The 27,156-nt window shown below is 34.9% G+C and overlaps 3 protein-coding genes across 4 annotated transcripts; 2 read left to right on the forward strand and 1 right to left on the reverse strand.

Moving 5' to 3' along the window:
- Window positions 1-9,238: 9,238 nt before the first annotated feature.
- Window positions 9,239-13,844, forward strand: LOC144560258 (uncharacterized). Its single transcript, XM_078309422.1, has 4 exons — window positions 9,239-10,660; window positions 10,796-10,956; window positions 11,935-12,206; window positions 12,301-13,844. Exons 1-4 carry the CDS (start codon window positions 9,239-9,241, stop codon window positions 13,842-13,844), a joined length of 3,399 nt encoding a protein of 1,132 aa, XP_078165548.1.
- A 421-nt stretch (window positions 13,845-14,265) lies between these two features.
- On the forward strand, window positions 14,266-15,636 carry LOC144560259 (xyloglucan galactosyltransferase KATAMARI1 homolog). Its single transcript, XM_078309423.1, has one exon. The coding sequence runs from the start codon at window positions 14,266-14,268 to the stop codon at window positions 15,634-15,636; it is 1,371 nt and encodes a 456-aa protein (XP_078165549.1).
- A 6,045-nt stretch (window positions 15,637-21,681) lies between these two features.
- On the reverse strand, window positions 21,682-25,517 carry LOC144560641 (methylthioribose kinase-like). 2 transcript variants are annotated; one of them, XR_013513435.1, is made up of 7 exons: window positions 25,192-25,517; window positions 24,562-24,871; window positions 23,799-23,973; window positions 23,238-23,439; window positions 22,737-22,951; window positions 22,376-22,465; window positions 21,890-22,116 (listed from the first exon to the last, which is right to left on the reverse strand). XR_013513435.1 is itself a non-coding variant. In XM_078309876.1 (6 exons), exons 1-6 carry the CDS (start codon window positions 25,390-25,392, stop codon window positions 21,942-21,944), a joined length of 1,278 nt encoding a protein of 425 aa, XP_078166002.1. In that variant the 5' UTR covers window positions 25,393-25,511; the 3' UTR covers window positions 21,682-21,941. The 2 variants fall into 2 exon arrangements, 1 of the variants encoding a protein (XP_078166002.1); XM_078309876.1 differs by lacking the exon at window positions 22,376-22,465 and having other exon boundaries at window positions 21,682-22,116; window positions 25,192-25,511.
- Between the last annotated feature and the right edge of the window lie 1,639 nt (window positions 25,518-27,156).

A 27,156-nucleotide genomic window follows, 5' to 3' on the forward strand; every position in this document is an offset into this window, starting at 1 on the left:
GAGTTTTTGACAAGTGAAACAATATGGTGATATGTTGGCTCAATAAATTATCTGATAAGTGCCTCCAGAAAGACAACCTAAATTTTCTCATGACACCAACCCCTATAACAAAACACAATGTAATAATTTTTATCTTGTGTGCATAGAATATCATGATAGGTCATTGATATCATATATATGTCTAACACCTTTTTAATTTTATTAATATATTTATTTTTGTTGACCCCTAAAAAAAGAAAAAGAAAAAGAAAAAGAAAAAGAAACATAAAGAGATGTATATAAAACACATTATGGAGATGTCCAGTACTTATGAACGCTTGAAAGCGGGAAGAAAAATCAGAAACAAAAAGTCTCGAAAAAGAAAAAAAAAACAATCGGAATTAGGGCTGCAAACGAATCGAAATTATGCCAGTTTGAGTTTGGTTTGAATTAATTTCGAATTAAGTTTGGTTTGAATTAATTTCGAATTGAATTTTTTACGAACTCAATTTCGAATTTTTTACGATTTTTTTTACGATAAGGAATAGTGATCATAGTTGTTGAAACCGAGAAGTAAAAGTCGTTTAGGATTTTAGAACTGAGAGCGAGAATTATGACTTACGAGTTATGATTTATGGCTGTGCAGTCTTATGTTTTAACTTTTAAGTCATCAGCGGAAATCAACGGTTCACATTACTTTGAGATTCGAACTATAATAGTTCGCGAACATATTTCGAACGAACCAGGTCCAGTTTGAATTTGGTTTGAATTAATTTCGAACTATTTCGAAATGAATTTTGTACGAACTTTTTCGAATCAAACTCGAATCAAATCACGAAATACGAATTTTTTGTGCAGCCCTAATCGGAATATAAAGGATGAAGAATAAAGGAGAGAACTGAGACAGTATAAGGGTCCCTGAGCTCAGTTGATACAGGGGAAGAGAAAGCCACCGGCCTTTAGCACTGCACCTGAATGGTGGGCCCTGTTGACAGCAACAAAGACCTGTTGGCATTGTACACCCAGCGCATCCAATTTAAACGATTTTCCGTTGAAGCTTTGTCTCTCATAGTCTCATTAAACCCGACAAACGGGTCCCATGGCAACCAACCAATAAGAACAACGGACGCTCTCCACCCCTCTTTTCTCTGTTCAAAGGGTCCCGCCTGTCAGTATACTGCTTCCTTCTTTCTCTCCTCCCTCTCTCTCCATTGGCGACACTTCTCCAGTAGGAAAAGGGAATGGTCAAAGAAGGCAATTAAGCCAATTGACAAGTCAGCAAACAAATCCAGCCGGGGTGATGAAATCAAAAGCAGTTATAGGAGTTCATAGAAAAGAAAATAAATCAGTTGGTTCCCTCTGTTCAAAACAAGCTCAAACCGAGTGTTGGCCAAGGGAAACTGTGACCAATTGTTCCCAGAGCTTGTATATTAGTAGATTGATGTATTGCATAGAGAAAAGAATGAATTTGTTCATGTTTCATCTTAATTAATTGCATTTTGTTTCCTCTCATTTGTGATGCTTTTCTTCTTTTGTTGATTATGTTGCATGAGATCATTTTTTTTTTCCTCTTGCTTGAGCATTTCTTTGATAATTAATATAAAAACATTGTTAAAAGAAACTTGGGGGGTTTTAATGAGGAAATACACTAAATTAAAAGACCTTGACAGATCTTTGAAAATAAAAGTACCTTGAGTTTTTTTTTTTTTTTTAAATGTTTCCTGTTTTAGCAGTAATTCTTCCTTTCTTTGATCTAAGTATATGTTTAATAAAACTGATGCTTCCTATTTCATAACATAATGAAAAATAAAATAAAAGGATGCTCAATACTTGTAGGCTCTTGTTTGAGATTTTTGCAAATTTTCTTGTTAGTCACTTTTCTTGGACTTATTACAGAATGAAACATACTCTAAATTCTGAAATTGATCAATAAGTTTATCTATAAATTGAAGAAGTGTTTATTGCTGAAGAGTGAGTATAAATTTTTCTAAGATATAAACAAATATTATTTTTTATTTTGAGTTTATTCCCTGACTTAGCTCCCAAAATCTATTTATATTATGCATGATTCATTGTTTAGTTTTAGTAGAACCCCATTCCAAGAAATAAAAAATGCTCACTGTTTGCTGTTATCAGTTACTGTTTCATATACTTCAATTTTTTTATTTGGACGCTTTCTTCACTCTGATTCAGTTTCAAAAATGATAAAACTCCTTAGCGTTTTTGTTATTTTTTTTTGTAGACTGTAAATTGGTTGTACTGTAAGATAATATTTTATTTGGTAATTTAATTGTAAATGTTGTTTATATTGATAAATATAGTGTTTTGATATGTGTTGTTTTTAAATTCATAGTTTTTTTTATATGTGCAATAGCTAGTAAATATGGATGCTAGCCCATTATAAATTATATGTTCAATATAATAGCTAGCCCATTTTAATGAAAAATAGAGGTTGTGTGGTAATAACTCGGGGCACCGGAACCATCATCTATTTTTCTTTGTTACTGAAGTATGATGTATTAGTGTCTAAACCATCCTTGTTGGCATCACTTCACTTTTTTCTGCCTCATAGTTTTTAAATGTCTTTTTTTTTTTTTTAATCTTTTATTTCTTATGTTTTCTCTGTAAATTGTTCTTTCAGGCCATGGCAATGGCACAGTAGCTAGCATTGTGCTATAACAATGTAAATGTCTTCAAAGGAATTGTCAAAATGAGGCGTGGTATGTAAACTATATATTTTGTATGTGATTTGTATAAACTTCATTTCCCTACCAACTTTTTCAGCAGTGCATTTTCTGTGATTTAGGGTTTAGGGTGCCGGTGCCACGAGTTACCACAATCCAGGGGCGGAGGCAGAATATTGAATAATGGGGGTCAATAATGTGAAGCTTCTCATCTTTTGAAAAAAAAATAATATAAATTGTTATAAGTCCCCAATTTAAAAAACTATGAAATGGGGGTCAATTGACCCCCATTTGATGCACTTACATTCGCCTCTGCCACAACCTCTATTTTTCATTAAAATGGACCAGAATTTTAAAGATGATGGTTTAGGGTTTAGCAACTTTAAACCCTAAATCCCTCTGATAAGTAATTCAATTTTTTCTCAGGGCTGACAGCAACAGTTATTGCCGAGATTAATAGAATGAAGGACGTATATGATGCTCTCTAGCTATGAACTTCCTGCAGCTCGCTCGAATCTAAGATATGATTATGTTACAGATCAATACTTTTATGATCTATTTATCTGTATGTATTTCATTGTTTTATGTGAGCATGAGGTCAATGAGAAACTAAAAAATTTTCATGGTTTATCTATATATCAAAGACAGAGACCACAATTCCTCACTTACTCGCAAGCGTATTGAGGAAATAAAGAAGGCATGCACTGCCTCTGGAGTCTGGCTCAATCACTAGAAGGTTTTTCAATTTCTTCCTTTATCCTTATTTGTTTAGGTAGCTCAATTGTATCTTTTGTTATAGGGGTGTGGCCATGCCCCTCAAAAGAGCATAATCGGGCATATAATATAACATTTTCTTTTAATAGTAGTGGAAAGATCCACCGACTTTTATTAAAGCCAAACTATACTGAATGAAAGTACCCGAAAAAGGTACTACATACAACATAAACAGTACATACCAGTATCCTGCATATAATATAACATTAACATGGTTGAATATACCTTTCCTTTATAACATTCTTTTCCCTGTATATCCCTGTATATCAATGCATGTCTGAGGAAGAAAACGAAATTAACTTGGGTTCTTTTAAAGATGTAAAAGAGGATATGTGTTATGTTTCCCTTATTAAGAGGGACATATGAGATGCTTGTTCTTGTAATAAAGGGGCATATGAGAATATGTATGGCACTTTTTTGTTGGGGTGTTCTTGCTAATTGAATTTTAGGGTAGTACACACTTCCAATAAACAATATGATCTGGTTAATTGTTCACACAATTTTTTTTTTGACAACTCTGTTTTGGTGAGTGCATAAGCACACAATGAATATATTAAATTATTAATAGCAGTTGATCATATTCTTGTCAAGTTTATATTAAAATACTAACATTTTGCAAACTCTTATTAGATGATAGTGATATTCCTTTTGGTGCCAATTAATATTGTTTGCTGTTCTATTTCTCAACAAGAAATAGCTACCATTCGGTTTGTCATAACCTCTAAGATTCTTACATATTCACTTGCACAAACAAATATGCAGTACCATTTTAATACTATGATCATTTCTAAAATAGAAAGATTATATGGATGAAATGCTTCAAATATGTCTTTGGGACCTTTTTTTCTTAAGAGGAACATGTTTTGGAGGCTTTCGGGGGTGGGATAACTTCTCTTTTTTTAAAAAGTTGTTTTGCTATTTAAATACTAAAGAGGAACTTATATTAAATGTTTAACAACTGCAGAATTCAGTTTTTGATGGGCTTTCCTCAGTTTCCTGGAGTGCTGCCATCAAGTGTTTAAACTATTTTTGCACAATTCATGGTTTGTAATGTTAACTGCATTGATCACTTAGCTATTTTGATGGATTATTTCTTCTAGCTAACATGTTGCCTAACATCGACTCTGCATCACTTTAGTCTATGATCAAGAATTGCTATAGGCATATGCAACTAGAAATGCAGGCATAATAGTCTAGACTGGAACAATGCATAAATTTCTCTGTGTACAAGAAGTTAAAGATCAGAACCAGGCATTTTCTTAATATGTTTGTGGTACATATAGTGTCGAAATATCACCAAAATATATAGAATTACTGGGAATAGCATGTGCTTCATTGTGGGTTTGTCAATGCATGAGTTTAAACAGTAATCAGTTGATAGAACATCAGAAGGTAAACTATGCTTTGTACATGCAATGCAATTATCATTTTTCTTATGTGATGAATAATTTGGTACGAATAACAAAGGTTTGAATTAAAGGATAGATAAATATTGACTTCTATTAGTTCTTTACTGAGTTCTTAGTTTTGAGAGGTTGAACAATTAATGATATTGTAAACAAATTTATTTACTGTAAACTTGGTAGAATTCACATCCCTCAAGTTACCGGACTGGGTGTTATAAACATCCGGATACAAAATGAGGCTTTGCTAGTAAAATGGCTATGGAAAGCAAAGCAAGAATTAAATGGACATTGGTTCGAGACGGTACTGAAACTTTATGGATCTACGGACCTGACACAGATTCAACAGCCTGAGGGTCTCTCCTTCTTTCTAAGGTCCCTAGCCAACCTAACGGAAATATGCAGTGCAGCTACATCCGTTGATCCAAACTCAGGGTTGCAGGTGTGGAATCTGTCCAGCAAGGGATTCTTCACAGCCGCATCGGTGTATCAAATACTACATAATCCGGGTGTTCAGGATGTCTTTTGGAAAAGGCTATGGAAGATCAAAGCACTGTCTAAGGTCAGGATATTCTTCTGGCTATTATTAAGGAAAAAAATTCTAACACAGAACCTACTAACAAGGAGGGGGTGTACAGTGATACCGGGATGCCACCTGTGCCTAAGCCGGGAATTGGAAAAAATACAGCACCTCCTGTGGTCGTGTATGTACTCGGAAAATTTCTGGAGAGGATTGCTAGGGTCTTACAATCTCAGATATCCGGACAGTGGTAATAGGAGTTTACAAAGGATCTGGTGGGAAGAAGGAAGAGCCTTGAGTCCCGCAATAGGTCCGACTTGGGATACGATAATCGCTGCAGGATGTTGGGGATTGTGGATGGAGAGGAACAGACGCTATTTCTCAAACATTAAAAGAACCACTCAAGTCCTTATTCAGGAGACGTCCTTGGATATCCAACTATGGATGAGCTAGGATAGTTAGATGTGAAGGGGGCCAGTGATCTTGGATCTGAGGTAGTCAATACTTTTAATTTGTATATAGAATAAATCCAAGGGATTAATAGAGGTTAAGCCAGGTACCCCTGGGCTTTGTAAAAAACTTTTTTATTAATACAAAATCGTTAGCCGGCTCTTAATGCTAACCTTCAAAAAAAAAAAGTTACCGGACTGAGTACAATTGAATCAGATGATCCAAATTTGGTAGCCATTACGAAGCAATTTAAAAAAAAAAAAAAAAAAAAAAACTTCTATTAGTTCGTGCCACGTCCTAACATCACCAAAATAGTTGAAGTGTTATAAAAATATTATCTGTACAAATTTAAATAAACCAATTGGGCAAATATCAAACAACTGGAGTAATCACATTTGCATAGTGTAAATTAAAATGCAATCAATTACAATAAGAACAATGTTTATTTAATTAGTTTGCGCCACAACTCATCATGTTCAAATGTCACCGAGATATTTAGAAGTACTACAGGTGTAGCCTATATCAAATTATACTAAAATAGACGATTTGATAAACATAAAAACTGCTTTTGTGTTTAGTTATAATTGTGATGGAATGTACCTTTAATTAATTGTTGTCCAAATAACATTTAGAACTAATCAAACGCTAGACAAAGGAGTAAAGTGTGGAAATTATCATTTAACAGTGGATAGCATTTGTTCATCTAAATTAATACATAGTATACCAAATCTAAGGAATTTTGCAGTTAAAAGAAAACTGCAATGCTTTGATATCACTAGCTAAGATGTGCAGCATTACATGAAATGTCCTTTACATCAGGGGCGGACCCACACAAATTAAGCCAGGGGGGAGGGGCAGCTGCCTCCTCTGGATTTGGAATTCAATGGAAAAATACGGGTTTTTTGCTCTTTTATGGAAATTGATTTGCTCCTCTCTGGAACTGGAAAACCTGACAGGTCAGTCCAAAAGCACTGTTAATTAGAAACTTTGTTGTTTTTATATAAATTCTATAAAAATTTATGGGTCCTGACCAACTTTGTTATTTTTTAATATGTAAAATGATATTATTTTGTTGTTTTTTTATTATGTAAGAGTTACTTTTATTGTTTCTTATTATGTTGATTGTTTTTTATCTAATACCTGATTAGTTAATACATTTGAACCCGATAATCTATTTTTACCCAATTCCTACCCCTCCCTGACAGAAATTCTATGTTTGCCTCTGATTTACGTGGTGTTAATTATAGATTATTACAGATTAGATCAAAGTTGTATTGCAGATAATGAGTAGTTTTCTCGAATTAGCAATCTAGCTTGCGTGGATAACCACACAAGTTAATAACACAAGCAAACAGCTTTGCTGGAAACAATAATTGTAGGATATATATACACATGAGAAATATATAACGAGTATAAAAATAATCCTAAAGCAATTTAGTTCAGAATTACATTTAAGATCTAAACAGCATTCTTACACCAGCAAATTACATGGCTCAATCTTTTCCTCTCTTCCAATGATATGTGGGACACCCAATAAATTACATCAAATTAATTGCAGATTTGTAGTATTTTGAAAACTAGATATGCAGCCCATGCTATGAACTCCATGAAATTCATTGACAATTTTCATATATAAGTTGATATCACGACACAAATATACAATTAATTATGTAGCTAAAAATAATAATTGGTGCTTATCCACTACTTTTAGGAGTTGATCGGTACCTGAATTAAAATAAAATTTGACATCTAGTTGGCTATGCTAATTATAGAATTTTAAACTCCATGAAACAAATTCATACCACACATGTCAATAATTAATATTCTATCATATAGAGATATGATAATTTAAAGAGTGGGATTTAAAAAAAAAAAAATTGAAAGAGCAATAGTTTGTTACACGCTATCTAATTCTTCTTGTAATGTTGTCTAAGAATCTAATGGACTTTTTCTCAACAAAAACAGAAAGATATTAACCCAACGAAATAACCACAAAAATTGTAGAGTTCAACAGCTATTAATGAATAACATTTGTTTAGTAAAATCTCCTTGTAAATTATATAATCCTGAAGTTCACAAAGAAAAAGTAACTAGCTTACAAGAATTAATGAAAATTAAATGGAAGAATGAATAAACAGGAAAGTCTATTGCTTCTTTTATTTTCTATTTTATAAATGATTAAACTAAAATATGCTAGCAGAAGTAAACAACAAATAACTATTACACAGGATGGATGTCAACATATATATATAAACGTTCCACAAACCACAACATATCACAAGTTCTCTGTGTTTGGATTACATATCCACATGATATTGTAAATTATGACAACTTAGATCAGTATTAATTAATTTAAAAAACCGGGTATGATTTTTTTGCGAAACAAAATCAGCGCCCTCTTACTCCATATCACACACGGTTGTCTAATACTTTCACTTGTGGAATAATGTTTGTAAAATTTGGTACAATTGTGATAAATTTCTATCAACATATCTTCAAAAAAGAAATAAGACGAAATGGAAGAGCTTGAAAACATGCTTAGATCAATGGAAAAGAAGTGCCTCACACTCAGGATGAAGGTAGCTTTAAATGATACGAAGTTCTTAGTGCTAATAAGTCCATTCACCTTACATGATCCAAGCCGATTGTTTTTAAAAAAATATATATATATATTTGGTAGTATCAAGGCCACCGATTAATATGGCAGAACTATTAGAATCTCAATGCACATGATTTTGAAGAGAGATGTCATCGCCATCTATGTTTCTAATTTCATAAGCAAGATGGTATAATTAATGATGATTAAATAATGGTAGAAACGTGTTGTAAATAAATAATTACAGTTAGATGTGAACTTTGTAAATAACTTTTTTAATCAATGAAATTGACAGTGTTAATTCTCACTGTCCTTCAAAAAAAAAAATGATGGTAGAAACGAACCGTAGCCATGCATCCATCAGTTAGCAATATATATTAGGAATCTGTTGAATAGACAAGCTGATGCGCATCAATAGAAGGCTGACACAAATCAAGCAAGTATCTGGTACAAATCCAGTATCAGACAGAGAAGGAAAGTTGAAGAAAAAGAAGGCAAACACTATCAATCATAATTGATTAGAATCATAATATTAGAATCTGTAATAATCTAAATAGGGAATTGTAATGAATTATAATATTTTGCTTTCCTAACTAGATAGAGGCGCAGAGGATAATAAAAGGAGGACTATGTATCAATGTAAGTAAGAAAAAAAAAATTCTGTAACAGTTTTCTTTGATTAAATAAAATCAGGGTGGGAAGGGTGTTCTTTGGGAGTTTTGTGTTCTTTGATATTTCGTGACATGGTATCAGAGCACCGGGATTAACCTGGTTATTGAGTGAAGAGAAGTAGATATATCTCGACATTATAGGAGGCTGTAATTCTGCCACCATGTCGGGTATCTCTGAAAACGTTTCTGAAACCGCAACCTTGATTGAAAAATTAACCCAGCTCCTAACTCTACAACAAAACCAATTGATAACTATGCAGCAAACCTCTCAAACACCTACACCACCACCGCAACCTAACCACTCTGAAACAACCCTACATCCTAATATCGTTCCCATTAAACTAGATGGAAAAAATTATTCCCTATGGTCACAAGCTGTAAGAATGTACCTCAAAGCTCGTGAAAAACTGAAGCACATAACAGACTCTCCTCCGACAGCCACTGACCCGTTGTTCAACCGGTGGGATATTGAAGATACGGTGGTGAAGGGCTGGATATGCAACTCTCTCGATACCAACCTCTACGGCAAATTCCTTCGATATCCAACCGCCAAGGAGGTATGGGATGCAATAGCCACCACCTTCTATGATGGAAGCGACACTACTCAGGTATTCGAGTTAAATAAACGGGTAAATAAGATTAAACAAGAGGGTAGACCTGTAGAAGAGTATTACAATGAATTACAAGACATATGGTTGGAAATCGATTTCCGTCACCCTAACCCTATGGTTTGTGCCATAGACATTGAAAAATTTGATAAATGTACCCAAGAATCCCGAGTGTATTCATTTTTGGATGGCCTTGATGATAAGCTCGATAATGAGCGTGCAAATGTTTTACAAATGACCCCATTTCCAACTCTTGAGCAAGCTTTTGTTAGGGTGAGAAAGGAAGCTACTAGGCAGGAGATTATGAGAAAAGGGTATGAAGGAGAAGTCCAAAGTTCAGTAGCTATGGTTTCCAAAGGGCAGAGGAACTTTGAGACAAATTATAACTCGAATAAATTTTCACCTTATGTGGATAAATCGGGTTTGAAATGCACTTACTGTGGCCAAACAAGACACACCAAAGACCAATGCTTTCAGCTCGTAGGATATCCTGATTGGTACAAGGACAAGCGTAAAGGGAAGCACACCGGGCAAGGAAGAGGCCGGGTAGCCGTGGCACAAGCTGATGGGGGGCCACAGCAGCTGAAAAACAATGGCATGAATTCGATGCAACTAGGGGCTCAACCAAGTCAGTGGTCAGATGCAACCAATCAAGGTGCAGCTGGTGCCCGAACTCAAACTGCTCCCAGCAGTTCATCCGAACCAACAGGTCCTCAAGCCAAGGGACTTCATGCAGTAGGACATGGTAGCAATTCTTTTTTTCCAACCACAGGTAAAACAGATGACTCGGCTGAAACAGGTAACTCTAATGTTGTCTATAATCTTTCAAAAAGGGAGGAATGGGTGTTAGACTCGGGGGCTACAGACCATATGACAAACTCTGAAATGGACCTTATAAACACTAGATACCCGGAAAAAAGTGGCATATTTAATGCAAATGGTATTTGCTACCCAGTTAGTGGGGCTGGAGATGTGGTACTGTCTCCAACGTTGACCCTTCACAATACTTTAGTAGTCCCATCTCTGTCAACAAAACTCATTTCAATTGGACAACTAACTAAAGATCTAAATTGTGTGATGCTTATGTTTTCTGATCATTGCATATTCCAGGATATTCACACCAAGGAGATTTTGGGCCGTGGTACTAAAAGAGGAGGATTGTATTACCTGGATAACGAGAAGACTGGAAATTCTCTAATAAGTGTCGACTCTACGGAACAGGAAAAAATAATTTGGTTATGGCATAAGAGATTGGGACATCCATCTTTTGGGTATATGAAAAAATTATTTCCTCAATTTTTTATTGGTTGTAATCATGAAAATCTTGTGTGTGAAACTTGTATCAAGGCAAAAAGCCATCGATCGACTTATTTAGCAAATGACAATAAAAAATCTGTTCCTTTTGATTTAATACATACCGATGTGTGGGGACCATCTCCAGTAGTGTCCAAATATGGTTTTAGATGGTATTTAATTTTTACCGACGATTGCTCAAGAATGACATGGATGTATTTGTTAAAAACCAAAGATGAGGTTAAAAGGGTGTTTAAAGAATTTATAACCATGGTCAAAACACAATTTGAAAAAACCATTAAAGTCATACGAAGTGACAATGGAACTGAATATGTAAATTATGACTTACAAAAAATATTTCAAAACGAAGGAATAGTACATGAAACATCGTGTGTAGGGACACCTCAACAAAATGGAGTTGCCGAACGGAAAAATAGGCATATTCTTGAAATCACTCGGGCTCTCCTAATTGAAAGTAGTGTGCCTAGTATTTTTTGGGATAATGCTATGTCATTTGCTATATATCTAATGAATCGAACTCCAACTCGGGTAAATGATTTCAAAACACCTCTACAAGTTTTTTCTGAAAAAATTCCACTCCCTTCTGTACTCAACCTAACCCCAAAAATTTTCGGCTGTACAGTTTATGTTCATCTTCAAAAAAAATTTCGCTCCAAACTAGAATCACGTGCAGAAAAATGTGTGTTTTTGGGATTTGGACCGAATAAAAAGGGTTACAAGTGCTATAATCCTGCTACACAAAAATTATATATTTCAATGGATGTGATTTTCCTGGAACATGAGTTTTTTTATAAAGCCTTTAAAACTCCAATTCAGGGGGAGAATGGTATACAAGAGGAATTGGATTTTTTAACAGACTTAGCACCCGAATTAACACATTTAGCACCCGAATTTGAAAATCCAAATTTGAATCAAAGTCAAAACCCGAATTTTAGATCAGAATGTGATCCGCACCATCTGATGGAGATACACCCGAATCCTGATGCTGAACAATCAAATTCTGCTTCAAACTCAGAACCTCCTACAGAAATGACAGAAGCCTTGGAAAATTGTGATACTACTGAAGGGGTAATACAATCCGAAGATGTACCACACCGGCCTGAATCTCTTGGGAATAATCCTGAGGTAAGTTCTCTCACAACAAGATTTAAATTACCACCAAGAAGTAATAGGGGACAACCCCCGAAAAGGTATGTACCAGAGGATGGTACGAGTAAAGAAACATATCCAATAGAAAAAATATACCACCACAAGTCATTTGACTGAACCACTAAAAGGCTTTGTAAACCAAATATCATCAGTAGTCGTACCAGAAAAGATAGAAGAAACTGAAAAAGATCCGAAATGGGTTAATGCAATGAATGTAGAAATGGAGGCATTGATAAAAAATGAAACTTGGGAAATAACCAATTTACCTGTTGGAAAGAAACCAGTAGGATGTAAATGGGTATATACAGTGAAGTATGATGCAAAAGGAAAAATTGAAAGGTACAAGGCAAGATTAGTAGCTAAAGGCTATACTCAGACTTATGGGATCGATTTTCAAGAAACCTTCTCACCAGTTGCTAAATTAAATTCTGTTAGAGTTATTTTATCTCTTGCAGCTAATCTGGATTGGCCACTGCATCAATTTGACGTAAAGAACACTTTCTTGCATGGAGAATTAGAAGAAGAAATATATATGGAAATACCACCGGGCTACCAGACACCAACCGATACAAACAAGGTTTGCAGGTTAAAAAAGGCACTCTATGGTTTGAAACAATCACCCAGGGCCTGGTTTGGACGTTTTTGTAGAGCCATGAAAGGATACGGATATACACAAAGCGACTCTGATCACACTATGTTCTTTAAGAAGAATCAAGGTAAAATTGCTGTCTTAATCATCTATGTAGATGACATGATCATAACAGGTGATGATAAAATTGAAATACAAAACTTAGAGGATAAATTGTCCAAGGAATTTGAGATGAAAAACCTAGGTGGTTTGAAATATTTCTTAGGTATAGAAGTATCCCGGAATAAGGAAGGTATTTATTTATCCCAAAGAAAATATATACTAGACCTCTTGACTGAAGTGGGAATGTTAGAATGTAAACCTGTAGACACTCCAACAGTTCCGAATCTGAAACTAAATGCCTACTCTGACCACACTCCTACTAACATAGAAAGATACCAAAGATTAGTTGGGAAACTTATTTATCTGTCACACACAAGACCTGATATTGCTTATGCTGTAAGTATCATTAGCCAATTTATGCATTCTCCAAAGGAGGAACATTTGGAGGCAGTGATGAGAATCATTAGATATTTGAAGGGTACGGCAGGAAGAGGTATTGTTTTCAGGAAAAATTCTCATCTACAAGTTATGGCGTATAGTGATGCAGATTGGGCAGGGTGTGTAATGGATCGAAAGTCAACTGCAGGGTACTTCACTTTTCTGGGAGGAAACTTGGTAACATGGAAGAGTAAAAAACAAAATGTTGTTACTCTCTCTAGTGCTAAATCAGAATACAGAGGAATGGTAAAAGCAATTTGTGAACTATTATGGCTAAAGAAATTTTTAACGGAATTAGGTTTTGAACCACAATCTGAAATGAGGTTGCTATGTGATAATAAAGCTGCCATAGATATAGCTCACAATCCAGTGCAACATGACAGAACAAAACACGTAGAAGTTGATAGACACTTCATCAAGGAAAAATTAGATGCTAAAATTATATCGTTACCTTTTGTACGGTCAAACCAGCAACTCGCCGATGTACTAACAAAACCCGTGTCATACAAAATATTTAATGATTCAATTGAAAGGCTAGGAATGATAGATATTTACGCACCAACTTGAGGGGGAGTGTTGAATAGACAAGCTGATGCGCATCAATAGAAGGCTGACACAAATCAAGCAAGTATCTGGTACAAATCCAGTATCAGACAGAGAAGGAAAGTTGAAGAAAAATAAGGCAAACACTATCAATCATAATTGATTAGAATCATAATATTAGAATCTGTAATAATCTAAATAGGGAATTGTAATGAATTATAATATTTTGCTTTCCTAACTAGATAGAGGCGCAGAGGATAATAAAAGGAGGACTATGTATCAATGTAAGTAAGAAAGAAAAAATTCTGTAACAGTTTTCTTTGATTAAATAAAATCAGGGTGGGAAGGGTGTTCTTTGGGAGTTTTGTGTTCTTTGATATTTCGTGACAGAATCTTCATATGATACCTATATATTAGGATGAACAAGAGAGAAAAATAAATTAAAATGGGTGTTTTTGTGAGAGAAAAAGTAGGAGGCTGCAAGATGAAACTTCCTCTAGGCATCAACTACTGGCCCTTTCTGGTACGGGTCTCCATGGTCATTTCCACTGTTCTCCTCGTCTGTCGCTCTCCTCATGTCTACGTTGTCAGTGTTTTCGGTTCTGCTTCAGCTTCAGTTTCCACAATGCCGCTACCCTATGTGGACCCATGCGCCGATCGCTACATTTACGTCTACGAAGACCTGCCGGAGAAGTTCAATGAGGACATACTGCGGGACTGCCGCAGCCTCTCTCCCTGGATGTGCCCCTTCTTCACTAACTCCGGTCTTGGGCCCGAGCTCAATGGCACTGATGTGGATGAGGTGCTACAAGATACAGGATGGTATCTGACCAATCAATGGGTACTTGACACCATATTCCACAAGCGCATGAAACAGTACGACTGCCTGACCAAGGATTATTCCTTGGCTACTGCTGTCTTTGTCCCCTTCTATCCCGGCCTCGATGTGATCAGGTTCCTTTGGGAACCAGAAATAGCAAGGCGGGACAAATTAGGTTTGGAACTGATCGAGTGGCTGAAGCAGAGACATGAGTGGGCAGCCAAGGGAGGCCGAGACAATTTCCTTGTGTCGGGCCGCTCCACGTGGAACTTACAACGGGGACTAGATGAATCGTATGCTTGGGGTAGCAAATTCTTGGTGATTCCAGAGGTGCAGAACATTACGGTGCTCACTGTGGAAAGACGGCTGGTTGGCAAGAACGAGTTTGCCATACCGTATCCAACCTACTTTCACCCATCAGGAATGAGCCAAGTGGCGGAATGGCAAGAGAAGGTGAGATCAAGTAAAAGGCCTTGGCTCTTCTCCTTTGCCGGGGGGAGAAGGCCCGACTATCCGGATATGGTACGCAATTACTTGATAGATCAGTGTGCTGAGTCGAGCCGATGCAATATGCACGAGTGCGAGATCGGAGGGGTAGGGTGTAACTCGCCAAGCAATCTGATGAGGTTGTTCATGCAGTCCAATTTCTGCCTGCAGCCGCCTGGTGACACGAGAGAGAGGCGGTCGATATTCGACTCGATGTTAGTCGGGTGCGTGCCCGTGTTTTTTCATAACGAATCAGCCCACACTCAGTATAAATGGCATTTTCCGAGCAAGTTGGAGAGCTTCTCGGTGTACATATGGGAAGATGAGGTGACAAATGGACAGGTGCGGGCGGAAGAGGTGTTGCTCCGGTACAGCGAAAAGGAGATAAGAGAGATGAGAGACGAGGTGATAAGGATGATACCGACACTGGTATACAGGGATCCCAGGTACAGTCGGTTGATTTCATGGATGCCTTTGATGTGGCTGTTGACAGAGTTGTTGGGAGGATGAGAGAAATTTCAGTAACTGATAGTTAATTAGCTGTGATTAGAGAAATTAAACCTTTCACAATAATTATAAAGAGGTGCCTTTAATTTATTTCTCTCCTTCTCATTTAATTTTATTCTTTGGAAATAAAATATCTCTTTTTGTTGTACTTTGGAAACACTTATTCAATGCAAAACTTGTGAGAAGTGATAACGCAGGACTTTTTTCTTGCACCCATCTTTGATTCCTCTTTACTTCCGTGTTGTTTCTCTGTTTTTTTGCTCTTTTTTTTTTTCTTTTTTTCTTTTTGTAATTTCTTCTTCATGTATAATCATCCATGATGGTCACTTATAATTCATCAAAAAATTTAATAACCAAGACTCCTGCGTCTATTAATATTTCAGGTCATATTTTAGTCACTCAATAGTACTTTAAGCCATCTGAAAGGAAATTAACATTTACAAATAATTAAAAAAGGAAATTAACAAAAATACACAATGAGCACTTAATTGGAGCACCAAAGTACAAGATTTTGCATGTGCCATAAATGTAGAAGATTTAGGGTTCAGGTTTAGGGTTTAGGGTATTTTTGTGCTCATTAATTGTTCTTAGGGTATTTAGCACTTAATTGTTCTTTAACTTCTTCATGTATCTTTACCCTAAACCCTAAACAATGATTTTCTACCTACCCCCAGACAATCATTGTTTTTATGGTCCAGAATCTTCTGAATCAATGAATAAAAATCATTGTTTTTACATTTGAACCCTTCTGAATCAACTTACCCCTAGACAAGTCCTTGGCATGCATGTACTACTGGTGCTACAATCAATGGAATATCGAAGGTTAATTTTATCGACAATTTTAATTAAGGGTTAATTTTTCGTAGAGAAGGGTTCAAATGTTTTGTGCCTTTCATGTCTCCTATTCTATATCTCTATTTTTAAAGTTTAAAATGTCGATCTGAATCGTTCAATATGATATCCATATTAAAATATGCTCGAAGATCAAATTATATGTTTTATTTGGAATTTTTTTACTATTTTTTAGATAGATATATAATTATTGTTTTAGGATGGTTCAAAAAACATCGATTTCATATCTATGTTAAAAAGTATTAAAAAAGTTCCAAAAAATTTATAAAATTTGGTCTCCGAACATATTTTAATATGAAGATTATGTTAAGAGTTTCAGATTGATAGTTTGAAATTTGAAAATAAAAAAAATATAATATGAGACACAATAAGACATAAAAGACATGAGGCATTTGAACCTCATATTGGTTATACTACTGCTACATTGGAATATCTTTGGTAGATGATAGCGTGGTATAGTAATTGCATATACTTGTGTTCAGTAATTGTTTTCGTTATTTATTTTTCTATTTTGTTATCTATAATTGCTTGATTGTCTGAGCATATAGGATCATTTATGCATATCTGTTAGTAGGTTATAAAGGTACTATTAATTGTTACATGTCATATTTGTATTTGTAATAATTTCTTCATTAATTGATTATAGCGACCTCTATTATGATTTTTTTCATCTATTTGGAGTAGGTGGCAACCACAAAATTAAGCCTCTCTTTATTTTAGATTGCAGTTTGCACCCGCAAATCAATTGCCTCCTAATTATATGCAGTTGTTGTGGAGTTATCATATTTTCTGTTTTCGCCATGCCTCCTAATTAAAGCATCAACAATTCGTTTTCCTATGTCTCTTAAGAAAAAAAATGAAAATCAATTTATATATGGATTTTACTGCATATGTACTTTCCTACAACTAATTAGTACTCTAGAATCGTGCTTATTTAGTCAAATAAAAAAGTTTTTAATATTTTGGTGTGTAAACTATTAAGAATAAAAGGTCCATCAAAATCATCGCAACAAATTAAATGTGAAATATATATACTAAAGTTTTTTGTTAGTAAAGATTAGGAAAACATTTCATAATTAATAAACTTACAAGGGTTGATCTGCATATCTGAGAATGCTCTAGGAAGCTATTAATGCGTTCTACTATAGAAATTAAACCACTTGTTTTTTAAGTTAGATTAGTCGCATAGGATGAATTTGTGTTATTTTGTAATGCAGAAGCAGAACAAGTATTCTTCTCAGGCGTTAGGAACTGTCTTGTAATTAATTAAGTAACCAGTTGCCTATGGACTTTCAATAAGTAACCAGTTGTACTTAAGTATTCCTATCATAGGTTAGCACCCATACCATTCAGATTGGCAATATGTTGTTTAGATATATCACAAATTTGCAAAGTTGAGTGACGAAATTTACAAAGTTATTTTGAACGAGGAAATTTTCGAAGTTATATGATAGATTAGTAATTTTAGAAATTTGCAAAATTGTTAAGTAATTCTCTTTTCTGCGTTCTGAGTCTAACAGGTTTGAGAGGCCTTTATGTGAGGAAAAATCTTATCTGTCACGTTCCAGGGACTGATATACAAATTTATTTTAAAACTGAGTCCTTTGGAAACTATATTAAAACTGGGTCCCTGCCAGGGACTGAAATTTGACAGAATAATTACTTTTAAGTCATCTTCTTGATCTATTTGTGACAGGATGTAAGGATCGATAGTTAATTAGGAAACACTTTTCTAATGAGAATTTCAGAAAATTACTTGTTCAAAATTAACTCTAGAAAACTTAAGCAACAATTGAAAACAATTAAGTTTGATTAGCTAAATATCATTTAAAAAATTTATTCTATACTTACATATGTTGGATATTTTGTTTAGATTTAGAGAATCAAGTCGAGAGTCCTGTTGCGTCGGGAGAGTTTGAGATCGACAATCACTATTTGAGTTTGCTTCGGTTCTGGTACGTACTCATGGGTCTTCTAGATTTCTTTTATCTTTTACCTAAAATTTTTTGTTCATTTTCATGTACATGCACTTATATATCTCAAGTGTTGTTCGAACTGGAGATGTCCATTAATATATCACAAGAAGGTACTATATGTGAGAACTATATACAGTTATGCGTCGATCTCACCGGTGACTGCTGATTTTACTATTTTGTTAAGTCACTGTTGGATCAACAGTTAATTTTATAAAATACTTAATAAATAGTAAACAAATTCAGAAAAATGTAAAATTTGGTCTCCAAGCACATATTAATATGGAGAACAAGATGAACGGTTCGGATCGACTGTTTGAATTTTGAAAAGTCGAATTTGGACTATACGTATTTCGGCCCATATACATTGGAATGCACATTAGTCTCTCTCTCTCTCTCTCTCTCTCTCTCTCTCTATATATATATATATATATAGGGATACGCTACTCGATCCATGGAGTAAAATGCGTTTGTACTCCACGTCGTATTTTCATTTTGAAAATTCAAATGACCGATCTGAACCATTAGATGTGATCTCCATATTGAAATGTGCTTGGAGACCAAATTTTACATTTTTTTGAATTTTTTTACTATTTATTAAGCATTTTTCAAATTTTCTGTTTTGCTGTGAACAGTAAAAAAACAGTAAAATTTTCTGGGCCATCGGATCAGCAATTTTAAAAAATGCTTAATAAATAGTAAACAAATTCCAAAAAATGTAAAATTTGGTCTGCAAGCACATTTCAATATGGAGATCACATCTAACAGTTCGGATCGGTCGTTTACATTTTTAAAATAAAAATGTGGCGGCGTGAAACACCAACTCATTTTACTTCATGGAACAGCGTAGCTCATCCCATATATATATATATATACCTTGTGCTGTTATTTCTCCGAATGAAAATTTGCATTTAATAAAAAGTTGTGAACCAACAAGTACCTGGCACTGCACATCAATCCCCATGCACGTGTACTCGATACTTAGGCATTTCGAAAACATATATCAACAAATCTGTTAATTGAAAGAAAAAAAAAACTCTGTGATGAATTAAATGTATCTTATTTACTAATATAAATTTTATAATGAACCAATTGTATGTCACTTATACGCAACAAATTAACAAAGGTATAGATATAAAATGAAGAACAAAAAATTTAAGGAAATATAAGGTACAAATTTGGTTTTTTTTTTTTTTTTTGCATCTTTCCTTGTTAAAATAAATGCAATGGTAGAACAATTTGACAGTTCAATACATGTATGATCTTTAAATTTTTTATACACATTTATCGCTTCACTATTAATAGTTGACATGATATTTATAATGATATATTAGGATCCACTTGCAACATTTGAAAGTTACAACATCTTATAATAATTCAATTTTGAGATTTTTAAAATTCAAACAGTCGATCCAAACCATTTAACATGATATCTATATTAAAATGTGCTTGGAAATCAAATTTTATATCTTTTTGAATTTATTTTACTATTTATTAAGTATTTTACAAAACTGTTGTTTTTTAGTGGTTCAGAATTGTCTATCAATAACATCGTAGTATATGGATATTGATCACCTCACCTTAAAAGAGCTGTGCTTGGATCTGATGGAGTTGCTCACATCTTGGAGCTTGTCTTGGTTCCTTCCCAAAAGAAGTAGGTTTAACCCTTTGTTTGCTAGCTCGAAGGAGATCGCTTTACCGATGCCATCAGTGGCACCGGTGACCAGGGCCCACGAGCCGTAATCTCTTAAATTTCTTTCAGGTCTGAAAAAAGTGGCATGAACCCATTTGAAGAAAGTTATGAGGAGGTTAGAGAGAGAGAGGAGGCCAAGAGAGAAGAGGATGAGAAACCAAAGAGGAAGAGTGTGGATGAGGTTAAAAAAAACAGGTCTTCGTCTCTTGCTCCGTTTGAACTTTCAATTGAACAGAGAGATGAAAATGCCTCATTGCAGGATCTGCAAGTATAAGTTGGCCCTTATCCAATTAATTATTGTGATCCTCCTGCTGTGATTCGTGTGTAATGAGTCATTACGCTACCTTGAGTTCAACTAATTTTAATGCCATATGCATTTTTTCTTAGCATGACATTTATATGAATTATTTTGTGAATGTTAATTTGATTTCCTCATCCGTTGCACTGCTTTTAATTGCTTATTGTATTTTTTTTTAAAAGGTATGTTAGCATGTAGTTTTTGACCGATGAATTACTAGTTACGTGTGTGTGCAGGGAAGAACAACAAAATAATGAAGGAGGTTCAAACACATTAGCTATGGATACTAGATAAAAAAAAGATGCTTTAACTTCTAATTTTCAATGCTTTAGCTTTTAGTTTTTAATGCTCTGATTTGTAATTCTAATTATCAATCTGAATTAAAGAAATTTATTCTAATTGTATCCTTAAATTTATTTCAAATTCCTATTAGAATTTTAGAGGGGGCAAAAAAATTAAGAGAGAAGACATAGTAATTTGTTTTACCTCTAATGGGCTGTAATAGCGGTCCAAAGTTCTTGCTGTTAAAGCCCGGCCCAAAAGACCAGGTATATACTAAGACATGGCGAAACGAGGAACAGCGAATAATTTTGGGTACATATTTTAACAGAGTAGATTTGGCTTACTGCAGAATACAAATCACATGCAGTGCTTTTTTTTCCTAAAGTCTGTGCGCTGCATGAAGTGAAAATTGCTCTGTTAAAAGCTTTACCCATAATTTTGATGCTCCTACTCTTTTTTTAAGTAAATTTCAACCTTCTAATGTGTATACAAAATGAAACTTAGATAAAATTCAAACGTAAATTTGAACTAATTAAGTATATCACTATTAATGATTTTAAATTCATTGTTTGAAGTTGTGCTCAGACACAAATTGCACTATTCTGCCACAGTCTACAACAGTGACCCCACCAAGTATCCTATCCTCTTATCCAAGGCAAAACAAATGCATCATCATGACCAATCAAATACCACTACACTTTTGTCATGATAACCTCCTCTCCCCACCTAATCACACAAACGCCCATTTTCTACCTCTCTTCCCACCGCCCGTCACCTGTTTGACAAAATGCCTCACAGAAGAAATCTCCAATTTCAGTGGCAAAAACCAAGTGCTCTCCTATCAGAGCCATTAACAATGGAACCATGAAGGATACTTCGTCAGAAAACAAAGAGGAATAAAAAGACATCGAGATATGTCCAGTCGATTGCGTGACTGAGTTCAAAACCAATGAGAAATTAAAATCAATTAAAAAAAATATTAGAGAAGGCAAAGGAGAGAGAATATTTGACACATCACAAGTACCTGTATACATCTAAACACACTATTTTATGGTATTCATCAAGTCACAGAAAGGCCTAGCAATTTTTCAAGATGGATGTGGATAGATATTATAACGGCACAATACAAGCAAGTCACTCTCCTCTTCCCTTGAAAAGATATTATTCAAATTTGAGATCCATATATGCTGCAATATATCACGAGCTTTATTTATTGAACGCTTCCTTCCTTAATTGCTGAGATAACTTGGCCAATGTTCTCAAATTTCTGTCTTCCCTTGAGCAACAACTTTGCAACATTGAGAGCCCTTCTTTCGCAGCTTGCTCTCCTTGACTCGTCTTTGATTGATTCAAAATCCTCAACATGTGCTATCCCAAATATTCTCCTGTTCATACAGTTTCAATAAGCTTGGAATAGTTTGAATACATTCAAATTGAAAATTGAATACATCCCTACCATACCTCACTTCCCCGGTTTATTCAAAAGATACCCAAACTGCCCCTCCTTACGGGGTAATTTGAATATATTTCACAGAAATTGTGAGAAGTTATTGGTGATCATATGTCCCATAAAGTATATGAGATTTGTATATCTCATTTTCTAGACTACTAAACAACTGCAAACACAACTTTACCATGTTCTACCTTAAATGACCTCTGTACATAAGGTATTCATATATCCTTAGGTACTTGTCCAGCAAGGGTTCCACTAAAGCAACTTAATACACCTTAATCCTGCCGAATACGAGTTTCTAAGGAAAAATTAAGAATGTCTCCTTTTGCTCAAATTCTTAATCCAGCTCACTTTTTTTTTCCAATTTTAAGGCCTTTCCTCTATCTCGTTGACTAAATTTTTAATCCCCGATTTCTTAATCCATGATACTGAAAGACCCCATAGGATATTGGAGTATTTACTCGTTGTAGGAGAACTTTTGGAATAAAATGAGAGAGGAAGGGCAACTTAGTATGCTTCTGTAAGTATATATAATTATAGTGAACAAACTACCTAATCATTTTGGCTGCACCAAATCCAAGCGAATCATGAAACAAATTGCTCATGTACTTCTTCTGTGCTGTGCGCAAAATCTCTGCATTGTTGTATACATCTGGGGGATACGCCTCCCCATTTCCATTTTTATGTAGATCCCAAAGAGAGCAGAATTTTTTCTCAAACAGTCTCCAAGTTTCTTCTATTGTGTTCAAGATCCATTCTTTGTAGGCCTGAAATTTTTTTAAATCTGTTTTAAAATTTTATTGTTTCTAACTGAGGTATACCAGGTTACAAACCTAATGTCAATACAGGATCTTTTTTCCTTTTATACAGTATTTGGTTTTGCCTCCAATCTAACAACAAATAGAAAATCAACTGTCGTAGATATTAAAATTAGCATACTACTCCGTATACATGTATGTAAAAATCAACATGTATGGTGTCAGATTCTATGATTATTATACCAGCATCAGTAATGTCAGTATATACTTGAAACCAATTCAAACATACACATACCTTACGATCATTTGTTTCAGTGGCATGGCCATCTTGTGAGAAATAGGCCAGGATCAAGTTTCCCAAAAATGCTCCTATATCATAGCCCATCGGTGCATAGAACCCAAATTCTGAATCTATGACTTGGGTTGAGTCAGTCGTCACCATCATCGATCCCGTGTGGAGATCACCATGTATCAAAGCCTGTGCTCTCTCACAGAACCTACACATAAATTAGCAAAATCGTATTGCTCGGTATTCTTTTTATGCAAAATTACCATTCCAGTTAAGATCACTGCTTGACTTGTATCTGCGAGTGTAAAACCACATTTCAGCTTCTTTGTTCTTTCTATTTGTTTATGTTTATTATTTGTTATTTTTATTCTTTCATGTCCTGCTTTGTATTTGATTGAAAAATTAGTAAAAAATTGAGGATAACTCAGTTGAATCAGAGAACAACTAAGTTACATTAAGATTATGGGAGACTCAATAGTACAAAAGTTCAGAAATTAATCACTATTAAATTTAACAAAAGAAAAAAAAAATCAAATGTCAATTTGTAGTCGAGAAATAGAATTTTACATGGATTTGAGCTCGGCAATTTGGAATTTTAGTTCATTGTCCTCTCTAACTGACTTAGCATCCTGATCAAGGTATGGCGAGGTCCAGTGGTTGATGTTAGAAACCCGGTACGGGTCCGTGAAAACCACTTGCTCAGTAAGTCTACACATCTCCACATTTCCACAAAACTCTGCAACTGTATTTTAGAATACACAAGGACTCTATGAGAATTAATTATTAACCCATGTGGCTATCCTATTCTTTATGCTTAAGAGTTTCAACATGAATATTTTTTGGAAGAAAGTGGGAGAGTTCCCACCGAAAAGTACATAGTTTTTGTTGTACCAGGCCTCTGGTACCGATTACAAGTTCATGCTAAAAACCACTACTTAAACTAAACTTCTGGTACATAGTTTTTTTTTATGATTAATTTCCTGTTGTTTTAACAGGAAATTAAGCATCAAAAAGTGAAATGTAGAGGAATATGCACTTCCAGGTACCGCACCAGTCATGTCAGTATTGGTAAAGCATGACAATAATGCCACTCTCATCATTTTTACATTTTATCATGCCAATTGCCAAAATAGGTTCACTGTGGTAGTGTACCAGTCCTGTCAATTGTCATAATTACCTATACAATCCAACACCAGGTGCACCAGTACCAATTCCAATTTGTCAAAGGAACTATAAATTGAATTAAAAAAGCTAACATATGCAAGAAAGGAGCTATATATAAATTGAATTCAAAAGGCTAACACAATTAAGAACATTTTCTTTATGTTACCAGCTTTCTTGTGATCAGCAGTGGTATGGTATAACAGAGAAGTAAAAAAGAGTGTGTTGGCAATGTAATCTGACATATGTTGAGCTAGCAATGGATACTCAATTCCAGCTATGAGCCCTTTCCTTAAAATAATATGAGGCGGTTCCAGGTATCGCATGCCAATCAGAGACATTGACCTATCAAAGTGGTAGACCTCTGGTACATGCTCTGGGCAGAGACGGCCATGTTCTGTTAGAGTTAGTGCCTCAAAATATGCACGCTCTCTTGACATTGGCCATGAGTCACCAACTAATCTTACATATGGTAGAGCCTATGTTGGTATAGAAGAAGGAAAAAGTAAAGAGAAATGAATTAGGTATATTATTTGAACCTGAATAGTAATGCTATAGTGGTTTGGTATTATATTTACAGTAATCATTTCCAAACCCAATTCATATGGCTCAGATACCATCAGGGGCATAATAATTACTAAAATTAAACCAATACTAAAATCAAAAGGTCAGATAGTGAATTATTACCCAGCAGTGTAGTCCCAACTGGTACAAATGAAATGAGCACATCGATCTATTAACAGCTAGATAAGACTCCAAAGATTTTGGATGATAAAAAATAAGGGAGAAGTTGTAAGACCTGTTTGGCAACGAAAGATCCTTTGCGGGAGGAGACGATGTAAACGAAGTTGAGGTTGCCATCACCGACCTCTTTAATGGTGAGGTGTTGGAGCTCTGCCTCGCCTCCTAGGCGAGTGAGAAGAGGCGGCGTCGACTTGATATACTCTACGAGAGATTTCTTGTCAAGCGGGTGGAAACCTCCATTTTTGGCCAATTCCATGGATTAGATTGTATATATTTAGAATGAGACCAAGTAAAATGAGAGAGATGGTAGGAGAAGAATGGGGTTTATGCCTTCATGGTGGTGTGTTTAAAGAGAGACTCAGGGGGAGAGAGAATATATATGTATGATGTGATCGGGTGGAGAGAAAGAGAATGTGGTTGGTTCGTCGAACCTGGACTGGACTCCGGTTTATTTTTCTTTTGTAATTTTCTTATGATGTAGGAATCTACGATTTATTTGGAGGTTTGAATTCAATGTGGAAAAATGAGATAAAATGCTCCGTGGCCCTGTGTCTTGTGCTTGTCGTTATCAGATATTGATAGATATATGCTCCGAGACATTATTGATTTTTTAAGCATTGTAATTACGAGTAGTACTTTTTCAACATGACTTAACGGTGATGTACACCATAATATATTTTTTCTATCAAGATTAATACTTTGTGAGTGAGTCTATGGTACTATGCATATCACGGGTTGTTACCGTGCAACGGCTCTATATTCGAGTTTTCAAATCCTAATGGTCGATCCGAACCGTTCATCTTGTTCTCCATATTAATATGTGTTTTGAGACCAAATTTTACATTTTTTGAAATTTTTTTACTATTTTTTTAGATATTTAGAAAATCACTTGATCTGAAAATTCTGGACCATCCAAAAACAGTTATTTTCAATAAATCTAAAAAAATAGTAAAAAACTTTCAAAAAATGTAAAATTTAGTCTCCAAACACATATTAATATGGAGAACAAGATAAACGGTTCGGATCGACCGTTAGAATTTAAAAACTCGAATATAGAGCCGTAACACGGTGCCAAATCGTAATATACATAGTACCATACACTCACTCATACTTTGTTTACGACTTGCATCAAAATTTTCTTCTCACACTTAAAGGATTGTGCTTGTTTTATTGTACTGGTGCATCCGTGCCTCTTGTGCTTATATCATCTGATTTGTACACTATCAATGCATTGGAAAATGATATTTGCCTATTTGGTACTAGTAGATTTAGACATAGCAAACTAATTAGGTACTTAATTTTTTTATGAGCATGTTTTCTGGGCGAGGGGTGGATTCCTTCCCCATTTCTATTTCTCGTTCAGGTGAAAATTATATAACGACCTTTCGTTTTTAACAAAATATTCCAATGGAGGCTTAGTTTGGATTGGAGATTGCTTGTTGATGCAGCAAACATAAAACAAGGTTGGAAATATTTCCTGGAATATCAAATTAAAGCATATTTGATCATTGTAAAATATAAACAAAACAAGGAAAATTTTGTTAATTAAACTAATTCACTAAAACCTTTTTAGCAAAATGTAGAAAGTATATGAAGCAAATGCTACAAAAATCAAGGTCTTCGACAAATTTACAATGGAGATCGTGTTGAATATTAATACTGTCAACTGAAACCTAGACCAAAGCAAGGATATATTAAAATTAAAAAATTGGAGCTTCATACCTTAACAAAAGTACAACAAGAAGTAGAATTGACCAAATACAGCGGCTTCTCCAAGAGTACTAGTGATCTATTTCGTTCAACTTGAGTTGCACGGTTAGAAGAAAAACTATGAGAAAGGAGCAGGGTGATAGAGAGATGTCAAAAATGAATTTCTACTAAACAAGGGAGGTAATCAAGAGGCTATTTCATACTGCTATTTGATGTTTGGTGCGAAATTTCAAACTGGAATAGCAACTATTATGCTACTCCATTCTAAATGTCAGCTGGCAAACAACCCCTAATAATCTAGAGAAGAACA

This window comes from Carex rostrata, chromosome 10 (assembly GCF_964058835.1).
Source record: "Carex rostrata chromosome 10, lpCarRost1.2, whole genome shotgun sequence".
NCBI lineage: Eukaryota > Viridiplantae > Streptophyta > Magnoliopsida > Poales > Cyperaceae > Carex > Carex rostrata.